Here is a 12129-nt window from a genome sequence, read left to right on the forward strand (position 1 = left end):
TATCTGGGGGCCATCTACTTCTCACATGATACAAGTTATTAAAAAAAGTCATACAAATGAGACAAACACAACCGCTTAATCTTTCAGTGAAAAAGTATTCTGCTTTCCTCTGCTCCAGAAAGTGGCGGTCCTCACTGTCGACATTACATGTCTTTGCTGTGGCCATGGCAGCTGTTAGTTAACTTAGCGTTTGCTGTTTATAAAAACATATTAGTTCTGCCTACGTAGTTACTATTTGGTACATGTCAACAGACTGTATGAGAGTCGTGCCATTGTGAGGTAAAAAAAAAAAAGCAACAAATGCTAAGTTATCATCAATTAATATTGTATTGGGGGCCATATAATGTACACTATCTGCAATCTGTGGGCTGTTAAAAATCAGTCTGCAGGCCAAAATAAGCCCCCCACCAGACTTTGGGCATGCCTGGTCTAGTATGTTAAATAATTCTTTTTTTTCCTTTTTTTAAAATATATATATATATATATATATATATATATATATATATATATATATATATATATATATATATATATAACTTTTTGATCTTAAGAGCTATGAGAGAAAACTAGGTTAATTACATTTTGCTGCACGGCAGCAGAATATTATATATTATAATGATCTGTAAATCCTCAAGCAAATTTAGTCTTTTTGTTGTATTATCTGTGACGAATAATCTTGACAGTGTATGACAGATTTGTCACAGTTGATCACACTGTTTTATTTACTAAATGCACCTCGTATAAAAATATCCAATAAAACCACATAGTAACATAGGCATTTACTGATGTTAGGTCTTTCATTGTAGTGTAGCCTAATTCTCTGAAGGGCACCACTTGTAATAAAGAAAGAAAAAAAAACATAATTACATGATTGTATATTAAAACACTAGAAAAAATTAAAATCCACAAATTGTGCCAATATTTTGTTTAGTTTGTTTTGAAATCTATGTAGGAAAATACCAGTAGAAGGGTTGTCTGGCATAAGTTTGTACAATGTCTCCTTCAAATGTAAATGATCAGCCCTCTTAGTCCTTTCAGGCCTGTGTTTTTAGCAGTATCCAGCTCATAAACTATTCATTTATAAAATGAAAAAGATCAGATTAACACTTTGAGCAGACAAGTGACAAAGAGAAGTAGAAAATTTATTGCAGTATTTGTTCCACCAAAAGGGTATGAATCCCCTTTCCTCTTATTACTAGGGTGACCTAATACAACAAAATCTACATTTACAAAATATCCTCCTGCAATAGGCCACATATACTGCATGCGTAGTTCGAAATAGAATAAATTATGTTCAGAGGACTCTGCCATTGTACAGCATGGACAAATAAAAGTGAACAAAAATAAAAATTCTTATTTTTTTTGTCTTTTTTCTTCTTTTTCCTTCAAATATCTAAAAGCTAAAAGGAAAAACCATCAGGGTGCTAGTAGTATAATAAACTCCAAAAACACTTTAATAAGAACATCAAAAAGACTAATTTCCAACATTCACTTAAGGTTTTATTCTTTTTTTTACAGCTTTTTTTGTCTTCAGAGATATAAACATTTTAGTTTTTTGTCGTGTTAAACTATGATACAGTGGGAGTAGAAATGAGCGACTAGAATCTGCTGCACAACAGCGAAGGAGCTCCCACAACAATGTTGACAAAACATTTCCCTCCAGGTCTCTCTTCTGATAGCCTTTTTAAGGGATAATTTGGGTGAATTATTCCTTTAATGCCTTCTGGATTCTATCCTCTGCACTTGTACACAAACAAAACGTGAGAAGTCCCTCTAATATAATAAGTCTTATGTTTTGTGTCATTTTTCATTTTTGCAAGAATAACTCATGTAAAAGTATGTAGTGTCAAATATTCTTGCCCTCGTGTTTTCTTACAAAAATGAGGAAGGAGAGGCGGAGGGTAGGAATCCAGTGAAGTTTGGCTGTGTCGTTGGAGGTGGCAGGTTGAGGAGGAGGAGGAGGAGCAGGGAAGAGGAGGATTTGATAAAGTAGAAATGGAGAAGGGGGACCAAAAAAAAAAAAAAAAAAATTAAAGAAAAAAAAAAAAACACCACACGGGAGCCATTAGCTAGCCCCTCCTTCCCGCGCTGCATACAGTGAGCGTAAAGTCTGTACTACTTTGTTGCTCAGTTTGTGGTTGCTGGTCAAGGCAATCTTCTTGTAAATGATGTCCGACTCCTTAATAGTGTCCACCCAAGGCACCTGTTTGCGGCCATCGCGTTTCTTGGCCTCTGCCCAGGGCCCCGAGTAGGAGCCAGCCATCCAGTGGATGCTATATCCATTGGAGGTCTTCTGGATGACTCGAGCTATCTGCGGCCGGTCCTTGTATTTGGGGCAGCAAAGGGCAATCACATCCATGGCCTCCACGATCTCACTCATTCGGCCGGGGTCCGAGGAGTCACCTGCTCGCCTTGACCTTCGAGAAGACTGCAAAGAGAAAAAAAAAAAGAAGAAAGGTTGCACTTTTTTACCGCACATTTTAAACTGTATTTCACAGATAAGTGTGCGTGCTTATTTCTCTCACCCCTGAGGTCCTTTCGTCGCCATCACTGTAGTCATCATCGGTCTCTGGTCCCGCCTGATTGCGCGGACTGGGTCCTGACAAGGGGCCGGAGCCTCCCAGTAGGGCGTTTATGGCTTTGTTTCTGATGTTAGCGCTGGCAGACGCTTCTCCCTCCTCATCCTCCTCGTCTGGGTCCAGATGTTCCATTAGAACCTTGAACTGTGTGGAGAGAAAAGACTTTAGGACACAAGTTTCACACGCCACAGCAGTTACACATCGACCTCCAAGAACCAAACACTACAGAGGAGAGTAAGGGTTAACAATACAAACTAACGGGTATTGAGTAGGGATGCACAGTGTTGGATTTCTTGCCTATATCGGATATGCTGATATATAACTACTCATTTGACTGATGACCAATACCGATGTCGATATATATATGTACTCTATTTCCCCACCTAATTTTACAGATCATCAAGACTCTCTGTAGTGGAATTACAATGGAATTATAATAAAATACAAAGCTTTTCAGCGTATGTGTGCCTCGACAAACATCTTTTAAACCTGGAGTGCGGCACTTTTATATATAAACAAATATTGTTTGCATTTAAGTCCTCGCCAAAGTCAAATCAAGTTAATTTTATTTATAAAGTCCAATATAACAAAACACAGTTTGCCTCAGAAAGCTTTAGATCATATGACATCCCTCGTAAGGAGTTTACATAATGCTGATCAAGCCTATGGCCGGGAGAGCACTGTGTTTTGCAGTATACTGGAATTGTAGCATCTGTGGCGACTTTGCTGAGCTGGTGCACCAGAAGCCACATACACCTGTCATAAAGGGGACAGGAGAGAAGGAAGAGATCCCTCCTAGGAATTTCTTCAAAAACTTTTCAAAAACAATGATGAGGACTGCTCATTTTTTAACTGGTTCCAGAATATTTGTGACATTAACTCTGGTTTTGTCCCCACTCCTGTCTGTGCAGTTATTTCCCAATATACGGACTCAAAATTTGCCATATCTAATGAAAATGCATTGTTTTGTTTTTTTCTTACTTTTCTACCAAAATAAATCAATACTATATCATAATAATAATTTGATTTTATTACTTGCAAAATCTTAAATTCATAAATCTAAATTTTCCAATAATAAAAATGTTTAGTTTTTGACAACAAAATCAAATAATACATTACATCAGTCCTTTATTCTATAAACAGGACAGCAGTTAAAACCTTAAACTGATGCAAGATGTCTCTCGGTGCCGAGAGCGCCTGGCATTATCTTTTCTCGTATTTTGTTACATGCTTACCATGCTGTTTGTTAATAAAATGTAAAAAGGGGAGGGGGACAACCAATAGCAGTTAGAAGTATGGCGGGAAAAAGTTTTTCAAGTAGATGCTTAAGATAAAATATAAACTCAGCGTTCAGAGGAGAAATAAAAATCAAAAGAGTGCTCCTGGGGGGCGAGGAAGCTGCAGCAAGCTCACCTGTAAGTGTAAATTATGCACGTCAACAGTGTTTGTGTAATAACTTTCACTGCCAGAAGGGGGCGACAAAAATTCCAGCTTTAATATAAATACTGTCCTTCATTGATTGCTATCCGAACTTTTATCACATTTTACTAGATGATAAGAAATAACTCTGATAATTAGAAATAACTTTGTAATAAAGTGCTGATGTAAGTAACTGATGAGAAGACCCCAAAACAAATCAACTAGCAATTGGTGGAGTACTTAAAACACTGGCAATGAAAGTCTGATAGAGCTTCATCACTTACATCAAGGTACTGTCGGACAATCCGCCTCTTGACATCGTTTGTCAGTGAGGCACGCGCCATGTTGTTGGAGATAAAGTCGATGGTTTGCCGCGGGTTGAAGTGAATGTTGCTTTTTCTGTTCACTGCCTTATCGTACACCTTGGCTGACTCATTCGGAGAGTACTTCTGGATTTTACTGTTGGATGACAAAAATGTTGAGTTACTGAGGGTCATGTGTGGCTTAAGATCTGAACTGGTCAAACTAATCCACACTTAAAAACGTACACACAGTCACTTTCATGAAGACTGTTTAGAAGATTATGTAGATCTTACCCGTCAGAGAATCCATACTGGTTCTTCAGATGTTGTTTGAGCACCAGCAGCAACAGGATGCCCTGAACAGCATTAGCAAAGTCCAGGAGACCTGTGGGATTATCTGGGAGGAGCCTCATTACTTTTTCCACATCCTCCAAATCCAGATCTTCGAGATCAGAATCTGACTCTGAGCTCTCTGAGTCTGAGACAGGTTTTCTGGCCTTTTTAGGCCGCCGTACCACATCGTCATTGTCACTGTTTTCTACATCGTCACTCCTGGGAGAATCGCAGTTCATCTTTTCTTCTTCATCCTCCCCATCTGATGTGTTCTTCCACTCTTTTACCTTCTTCTCTTTGCGCCTCGGCTCTTTTAGCAGCAGCTGGATGAAAAAAACAGAAATTTCCATATAAATATTTATAACTTTAAATAAAACATGCATCACAGGTTTTTTTTCAAGCAAGCTATATCACACATTAAGAACTGTAATTGGCTTTTTATATAGGTATAAAAATAGTTTCCCCTTTTTATACAGAAAAACAATAGTTGAATCTGTTTTTTTTAATACGTTTTAGATTATGAGAATGTAATTTATGGCAAAGCTGATTCCTCAACTTTAAAGTCACTTGGTGCTGTCTAGTACTCAGTTATAAGGTTTGTAACCGGTGATCCTTACAGCACTCACCTCTGCCATCTAGCTTAACTTTACATTCCCCAAATCAGAACTGAACTAAGAAAAAATTAATTCTCTTACAGTGCACCTTATACATGGAATAATCTGCAAAGGAACTTAAACTTAGAAACTCTTCCATTATTATGGCTATTCAAACGCCTTATTTCAGATATTGTTGATTCTGTCTCTTTTAAACTGTTATTTGATTGCTTGTTGAATGTTTTAAATGTCTTGTTCACGCTCCACATCATTGAAAAATGAGGGTCTTCCTCAATGATTTCCCGAGTCTTGAATAAAGATTTGAATGAATGAACGGATTATGAACAAATGAAGGAATGAATGAAGGAATGACTGAAAATGCAGTCCTACCTCCTTGAAGGTTTGCAACAAGTTGCTGCCAGAAACAGACAGGGTGATGTCTATGTGGTGCATAATGAAGAGAGGCTCCTCCTGGCTCTGGTACGGGAAACAGGCGAGGTTGTCTGCTACAAATAGCAGCATGTTTACTTCCGTCTTCTGCAGAAAGTGAGATAAGAGGGGAACAGCAGGATCGAGAGTTGAGTGCCCGGTATAAAGTCACATTGCAGGGTTCATTTATTAGAATTTTTACTTTTCACACATGACTAAAAATAAACAAACCTTATTAAATTGACACAACAGTAAAATAATGTAACATCTCTAAATTACATAGCATTTGTCATAACAGGTCTCTTTATAACAGGTATTGCTATTTAAAATCAGCAGTGCTGTCTGTACCCTTAAGAGCTGTATTTAACACATTTTATTACACTTCTTGCCAAGACAGCCTGCTGGCAAAAGTGTAAAAAAAAAACAAAAAAAAACACTTAGTGTAGATTCTCACTTGGCATGTTGTTAATGAGGAAATACTACTTCACACTGAGCATTGCCAAGATGTGTTAGGATGAGCGCAGGTTTACTCACAGCACTATCATCAAAGAGGTTCAGCAGCGAGATGAGAAAAGCCCTCCGGTGCTGCCGGTTCCCCCGGATCATAGTGAAGAGGTGTGAGCAGAGCGCCGAGTGCGTCTCGTCCTGTCTGAAACCTCTTATGATAGTCTTACGAGACGACTCGATGGCCTGCTGCAAGTTATAAGACATCTTCATCCCAGCAACTGCCTTCATCTGTGAGAGAATATGTTGTCAGAAAAGTGTGACAAAGTTGGATTTTCAGACAACTGTTGAGACAGCTGCTGCAATGAGAATGTGCCAAACAGCAATAATGAGACAAAAATTTGTGTTACGGTACTTCTCAAGCAACACTGGAGACAAAAAACAACTGTACATAGATTCTAGCGGTAATGTATTTAACCCTCCAGTGTTGGTCTTCAGGCCATTAATGTAATTCTACCACTAACCACTTCAAGCAGTCACACTGCTCTGGATTATAACTGAAGTGATCTGCAGCTACTTTGCCTTCATTATATGATACTGGCATGTATAAACTCCTTGATCTCAATTACTTTCATATATTTTAAAATCACATAAATACAAAGAACATCTTGCACGTTCTACTACAAGTGCCAAGATGTTGCTAAATCTCTGAGTGATGGTCTGTCGATCATACAGTACTGAAGGTTATTATGGGAGCACTGAAGGGCTAATACCTTGTCCAGGTACAAATGGCTTAATTAGATTAAAGGACCAGTGTGAAGGATTAAGTGGCATCTAGCAGTGAGGTTGCAGAGTTCATCCCACTGAATACCCCTCCTCATCCCCACCTTGTTAAAACGTTTTGTAGAACCCATGATTGCCTTCAGGTAATGTAAAAAAACACAAAAAAAACCCCACAAAAACCTTTATGGCCTACTGTAGAAACATGGCAGTGTAACATGGTGGGCTCTGTGGAAGAGGACCCACTCCCTATCTGGTTATGAAGGGCTTATGCTAAGCTAACGAAAATGCATTTATTCTTAGTTACAGGTGAATATACACTGATACAAAATGTAGTTATGAATATTATATACCATTTCTGCCAACAGATCCCCCTAAACACTACACACTGGACCTTTAAGTCATTGATTTAGGAAGACAAGCCAGTATTTCAAAGTTCTACAATGAACTACGTCTCACATGGATGAATCCTGTGTACTTCTTGTCAATCTCCACCAGCTGCTGGTCAGCTTTGTTCCTCATGCTGGGCTCTGGGTCTGTTCCCATCGCAATGAGGTAAGGTACACACTGCAAGGAGGGGACAAAAGAGATGAGACGTTTACATGCATATCTTAATATTGGTTTATCAAACAGTTTAAATCGAGGTTTAAGAGGGTATGATTATATTACAGCACATGAAGTATTACATCTTGGTTCTTATTTAGAATAGTTATTTTCAAGCTTTCAGATGTTTTCACAAATGAAATGGATCAAAACTATGTGGATATGATGATTAAGCAGAAAAATCAATAGTTTGATATCATATTGAAATTATTCCTAAATCTAAGAGCTTAATTCTATGACATGGATGTATTATTAAAATGGGACTTTATTATTCATCCTTCACTAGAAGTGGGCTGGTTTGAGAGGTTCAGGCTCTCACATCTTACCTGTACAGGATGGATGAGACCCTGGTTGAGTGTGAGAGCTATGACGTTGAGAGCAAAGTGCCGTACACTGGACTGGGTGTGGAAGAATGCCTCCAACACCTGTTTTAGATAAAGCTGCATGATGGAGCTGCTCATCCCTGAAGAGATGTCTCCCATCTCCTTCAGATCCTCCTGTTTGGACAGTTTCTTCCCTGCAAAGACACAAAATATGATGTATTGCACACTATTTTACAGGCAACATGCCACAATTAACAACTTATTAATCACTGCACATTGTTGATGGTGCCTCCAATAAAATCTGTGTGACATCAGCGAATTGAAAAGCTGTTTAACTACAGCAACAACCACAGCTTCACTTACATTCTCTGTCTGCTTCCTGCATCCGCGTGTCCTCCTCCTGAAGGTATGTCTGGAGGTTTTTGAGGATCTGGATTTTGAGGTTGATGGAGGAGGCACTGTCAGCCAGGATGCCGTTGTACAAGGACTTCACCTCAGGCATAAACATCTGGCTGGGATGCATGATCACAAGGAAGCCTGAGGGGAGAGAATAAAAAAAAAAAGCAAAGACATGTAAGAACAAGTAAACAATGCATCTCCATCATTTCCACCTGTTAGAAAATCTGCTTATTGTCAGTGACTCAGAAACATGAATCTCGTGCTGTCAGTCTTCCTAAACACTAATTTCTGCATAAAATAAATATGGTGACCTTTACATTAGTGAAACCTAATAATAATTAAAAATGGTATTCTTGCCTAAGCCGATGATGGCTTTGGTCTTGACCTCCTCGTCCTCATGTTTGGTGAAGTATATCAGCAGCTCAAGAACTTTCTCCTTGATAACAACCTGCGCACAAAATACACAGACACATAGTAATGAATTAGCGTGCATTTAATCATTTGTGATAGGTGCAATAAAGGTGGTAAAGCAATGATTTTAGTTTCATATCTACACAAATTTCTGTAACTTTACTTTCAACATTTTTTGAGCAGAGGTTGTTTTCTTTTCATGCCCAAAACTAACAACTGGACTCACAGCTGCAATGTATGGCTCCGCACAGTTTTCTTTTCAATGTACATAAGAGACCATGTTGCCATGGAATCCCTCTAACCGCAATACTGCAATCTGCGACTTAAAGATAATGTCGACCAGAGGCAAAAAGTGGGGCAAGGGCAATGGCCTCTTACCTATCCCAGCCACCTTGCTCAGACCACACTCATCTTCAAACTTGGCTTTTATGTTGCACTCGACTATACATCAGTAAAGTTTTGTGACTGCATCTTGGACCCTAGAAAGACTAGCTTGTCACCTAGGCATCAGCTAATGGGGATCCTTATAATAAACAATAAACAATCTTGGTTGTGACGCAATCTGTCCACAGACAGACATTTAAACACCTGCCAAAGTACTCAAAACAGCTTCTGTGGTAATTCCTGCAACATTACGCGCCACCACGACTACATTTTGCCATGACGATACACACACAGACAGCAACTCAGACGGTGATTATAATATTAGTCATTGCAATGTTGTCGTGCCTGCCAAATAATATGAAACACTGACTGCAATCCTACCTTGTTGGTGCCCTTGAACTCCTCCAGATCAAAATCAAAGTGCCGGGCCAGGGCACCCACAGTGAAGAGCGATCGCAGCAGGAAAGGCTTGTTTGCTACCAACGTCGTGCTGTTGGGATCCTCACTATGCTGAACCTTCAACTTGTTAAGTGCACCTGAAATAAAAACGATAAAGGATTAAAAAGTTATTCATAAAAAGACCAATATTATTAGCGTGTCCTATTTTTATTCTTGCGCTGGTTTGGTCAAACTATAGTCTACTCTTTTCTAATTTGATACCTTGTTTAGAAACGTTAAACACAAGCAATTTCCTTGTCTTGGATTGTGGTACAGGTGTCACTCTAAGGCTTAAGGCTGCACTGCTGCACACTGTTATCCTTGCAAAAACTGCACATACAAAATCAAATCTGCTAACTGTATATCTCACCATAGAATCTGTTGAAGCAAGCCCAGACAAACTTATAGTTGTGCGTGACTTTGTTGACAACAGCTCCAAGACAGCTCACACAATGCTGGACCACCTAAAGAAAAGAAAAGAAGATTACATGTCATCTCTATAACACTGATGACAGTTAACATTTCACACAGCAAACATGGCTCCACACCCAACATTTCTAAAAAGCCACAGCCACGCACCGTCATGCCGTATTTGATGATGAGCTTCATGAGGTCTTCTTCGATGGTGGCAAGGAACGTTTCACTGGGGTGCTCCATCAGAGGAACCACAAGCTCCAAGATCTTTGCCACATTACAGATGACCATGAAGTCATTGGCAGTCTGCAGGAGAAACAACACAACAGTAATTACTGGGGAAGTTCTGATAGATCAGGCTCCAATAATAACTCAACCGGTGGTCCTTAAATCCACCAATCAGAAAAACCCTTGCAAAATAGTTTCCGATGCACAGTTCAATCTGTGGAATAGGCAGTTCTTAGAGTTCTTAATGTTGATTTCCCCAGGCTAATGTGAAGGATCAATAAGATATATGTATTTTTTAATATCATTTATTATTATTATTTTGTTATTATGCAATAAAAAATAGATTCAGTATACACAACTTACGTTACACTTTGTGGTCAGGTAGGGTTGCATGGTCATGGCATGTTTGACCATGAGCTGGGCCCTGATCTTGCTGAACAAGTACAAGGTGGTGATACACGCCACTAGCCGTGTTGAGTTTACACCTTTGTTCTCTGTAGTGGAGAGAGGGAAAAGTATAGACAGTGATTAAAAATAAAATCAACTGTTGCATAATGGTACAATTTAAGTTGGTGTCAAATGATAGCTTGCATACCTGCAAGAGACTCCTCATATTTGAGGATGTGTTCTACCAGATTGTCAACGAGCTGAACACACGCTTTTTTGGCTGGCTTATATGATGCATCCTCTTCAGACTTGAGAAGCTAAAGCCAGAGGGACAATGTTTTTTTTTGAAAAGGGTTTCGACATTGATATATTTCCCATCAGGTGAAGCTCTGGGGAAAAAAAATCAACTACTTACATTCTGGAGAAGCTGCTCAAACCAGTCATAGCCGGTGTCTCGACACGCTGCAACCTGAAGAAGAAATCAGACATGAGAATTAAAAGTACTTTGGCCAAACTTCACCATTAGACAGAAATGATACAGGGTGAAGGTTCAAGAGAATTATTGCTTTTATTACTGGATACAACAAACAAGCTAAATCAGTTGAACTTACCACATCTGTGATGTTGAGGATCTTTCTGGTCATGGTCTCTTTATCATGAGCTGGAGTTGGCGTAAACCACAACTTCTGGAATGTCTCGTTCACTAATTTCTATAAACAGCACAAGTTCATGTGTCATTACTTTGTACAAATCTTTCACTGGTTTTGTGATGGATATACTGCAATACATTGAGATCTATCCAAAAAGGGTCATGATAAATAAATAGAATAATATTTATGAAGAATGTAAGCCATATCTCAAAACAACTAAAATTGTGAAGAGACAAAGGTGCAGTAGATTCTTACCTTGATACCTTCCTCATCATTGACCCTGCGTATCATCCTCACACACATCTCCGTAACCTTACTGAAGGTTGGCTGCTCCAGACAGATGTCTCTGAGGATCTTGATCACCCGTTTTCTAACGCTAATACCAGTGTCCTGCGCACAAAAAGAAAAATTTAATTAATAAACAGCTTTGCAGTGTACCGCAAGCATTGCAACAAAAATCAGCACTCTTGTTTTCATCATATACGAAAGAAACATCTGCAAAGGATGCGATAACATTTTTCTGCCAATAGGTGGCAGCACAAGACTGTAATGAAGAGTGAACTTCTCATGAACCCTCCTGAGCATTTCCATGACAACAGGCACAACAATTTCGATGTTCACGTCTCAGATGCTGAGTACAAAGAATGAGTACAGAGCTTGTGCGTTGGACTGCATTTCAATATAGATAGCTTATATTACTAAGGCCATCACAATGATCAGTGTTTAACCTGTACACTGCTCCTGTTAAAATTCTTTTCATCATTTAAAAGCTGACTCAAAACATCCAAAATAAACTTTTTCAAGCTCAATCCCTGCAGTGCTTTCTCATGTAAACTCAGACACCAGAAATGCATAACTTTCTTTCCGCAGTAGACGTGCGCCTGCTCGCTGCATTTGCATATGTGCATTCAACAGCTGCCCCTCTTCCACACTAATTTCCGCTAAGTTTTGAAGTGATGGTGCCAGAGAGAAAAGCTGTTTTTCCCCACACAAGACAATCTTAAAGATGTACA

The 12129-nt window shown here is 39.1% G+C and overlaps 1 protein-coding gene across 3 annotated transcripts in view; it reads right to left on the bottom strand.

The window, feature by feature from the left end:
• Positions 1-1121: 1121 nt before the first annotated feature.
• Positions 1122-12129, bottom strand: part of nipbla (NIPBL cohesin loading factor a) — a 32571-nt gene continuing 21563 nt past the window's right edge. For all 3 annotated transcript variants that reach the window (XM_042487575.1, XM_042487574.1, XM_042487573.1), the window contains exons 32-49: positions 11372-11506; positions 11078-11176; positions 10882-10935; positions 10675-10783; positions 10443-10573; positions 10017-10157; positions 9808-9901; positions 9381-9535; positions 8562-8652; positions 8169-8342; positions 7809-7999; positions 7339-7446; positions 6190-6390; positions 5617-5763; positions 4595-4956; positions 4283-4457; positions 2526-2723; positions 1122-2428 (exon numbers count right to left, since the gene is read on the bottom strand). In XM_042487575.1, coding sequence (XP_042343509.1) covers positions 2066-2428; positions 2526-2723; positions 4283-4457; positions 4595-4956; positions 5617-5763; positions 6190-6390; positions 7339-7446; positions 7809-7999; positions 8169-8342; positions 8562-8652; positions 9381-9535; positions 9808-9901; positions 10017-10157; positions 10443-10573; positions 10675-10783; positions 10882-10935; positions 11078-11176; positions 11372-11506 — 2928 coding nt within the window. In that variant the 3' untranslated portion in view covers positions 1122-2065. The remainder of the gene's footprint in view (positions 2429-2525; positions 2724-4282; positions 4458-4594; positions 4957-5616; positions 5764-6189; positions 6391-7338; positions 7447-7808; positions 8000-8168; positions 8343-8561; positions 8653-9380; positions 9536-9807; positions 9902-10016; positions 10158-10442; positions 10574-10674; positions 10784-10881; positions 10936-11077; positions 11177-11371; positions 11507-12129) is intronic.

The sequence above is a fragment of the Plectropomus leopardus genome, chromosome 6, assembly GCF_008729295.1.
Source record: "Plectropomus leopardus isolate mb chromosome 6, YSFRI_Pleo_2.0, whole genome shotgun sequence".
NCBI lineage: Eukaryota > Metazoa > Chordata > Actinopteri > Perciformes > Serranidae > Plectropomus > Plectropomus leopardus.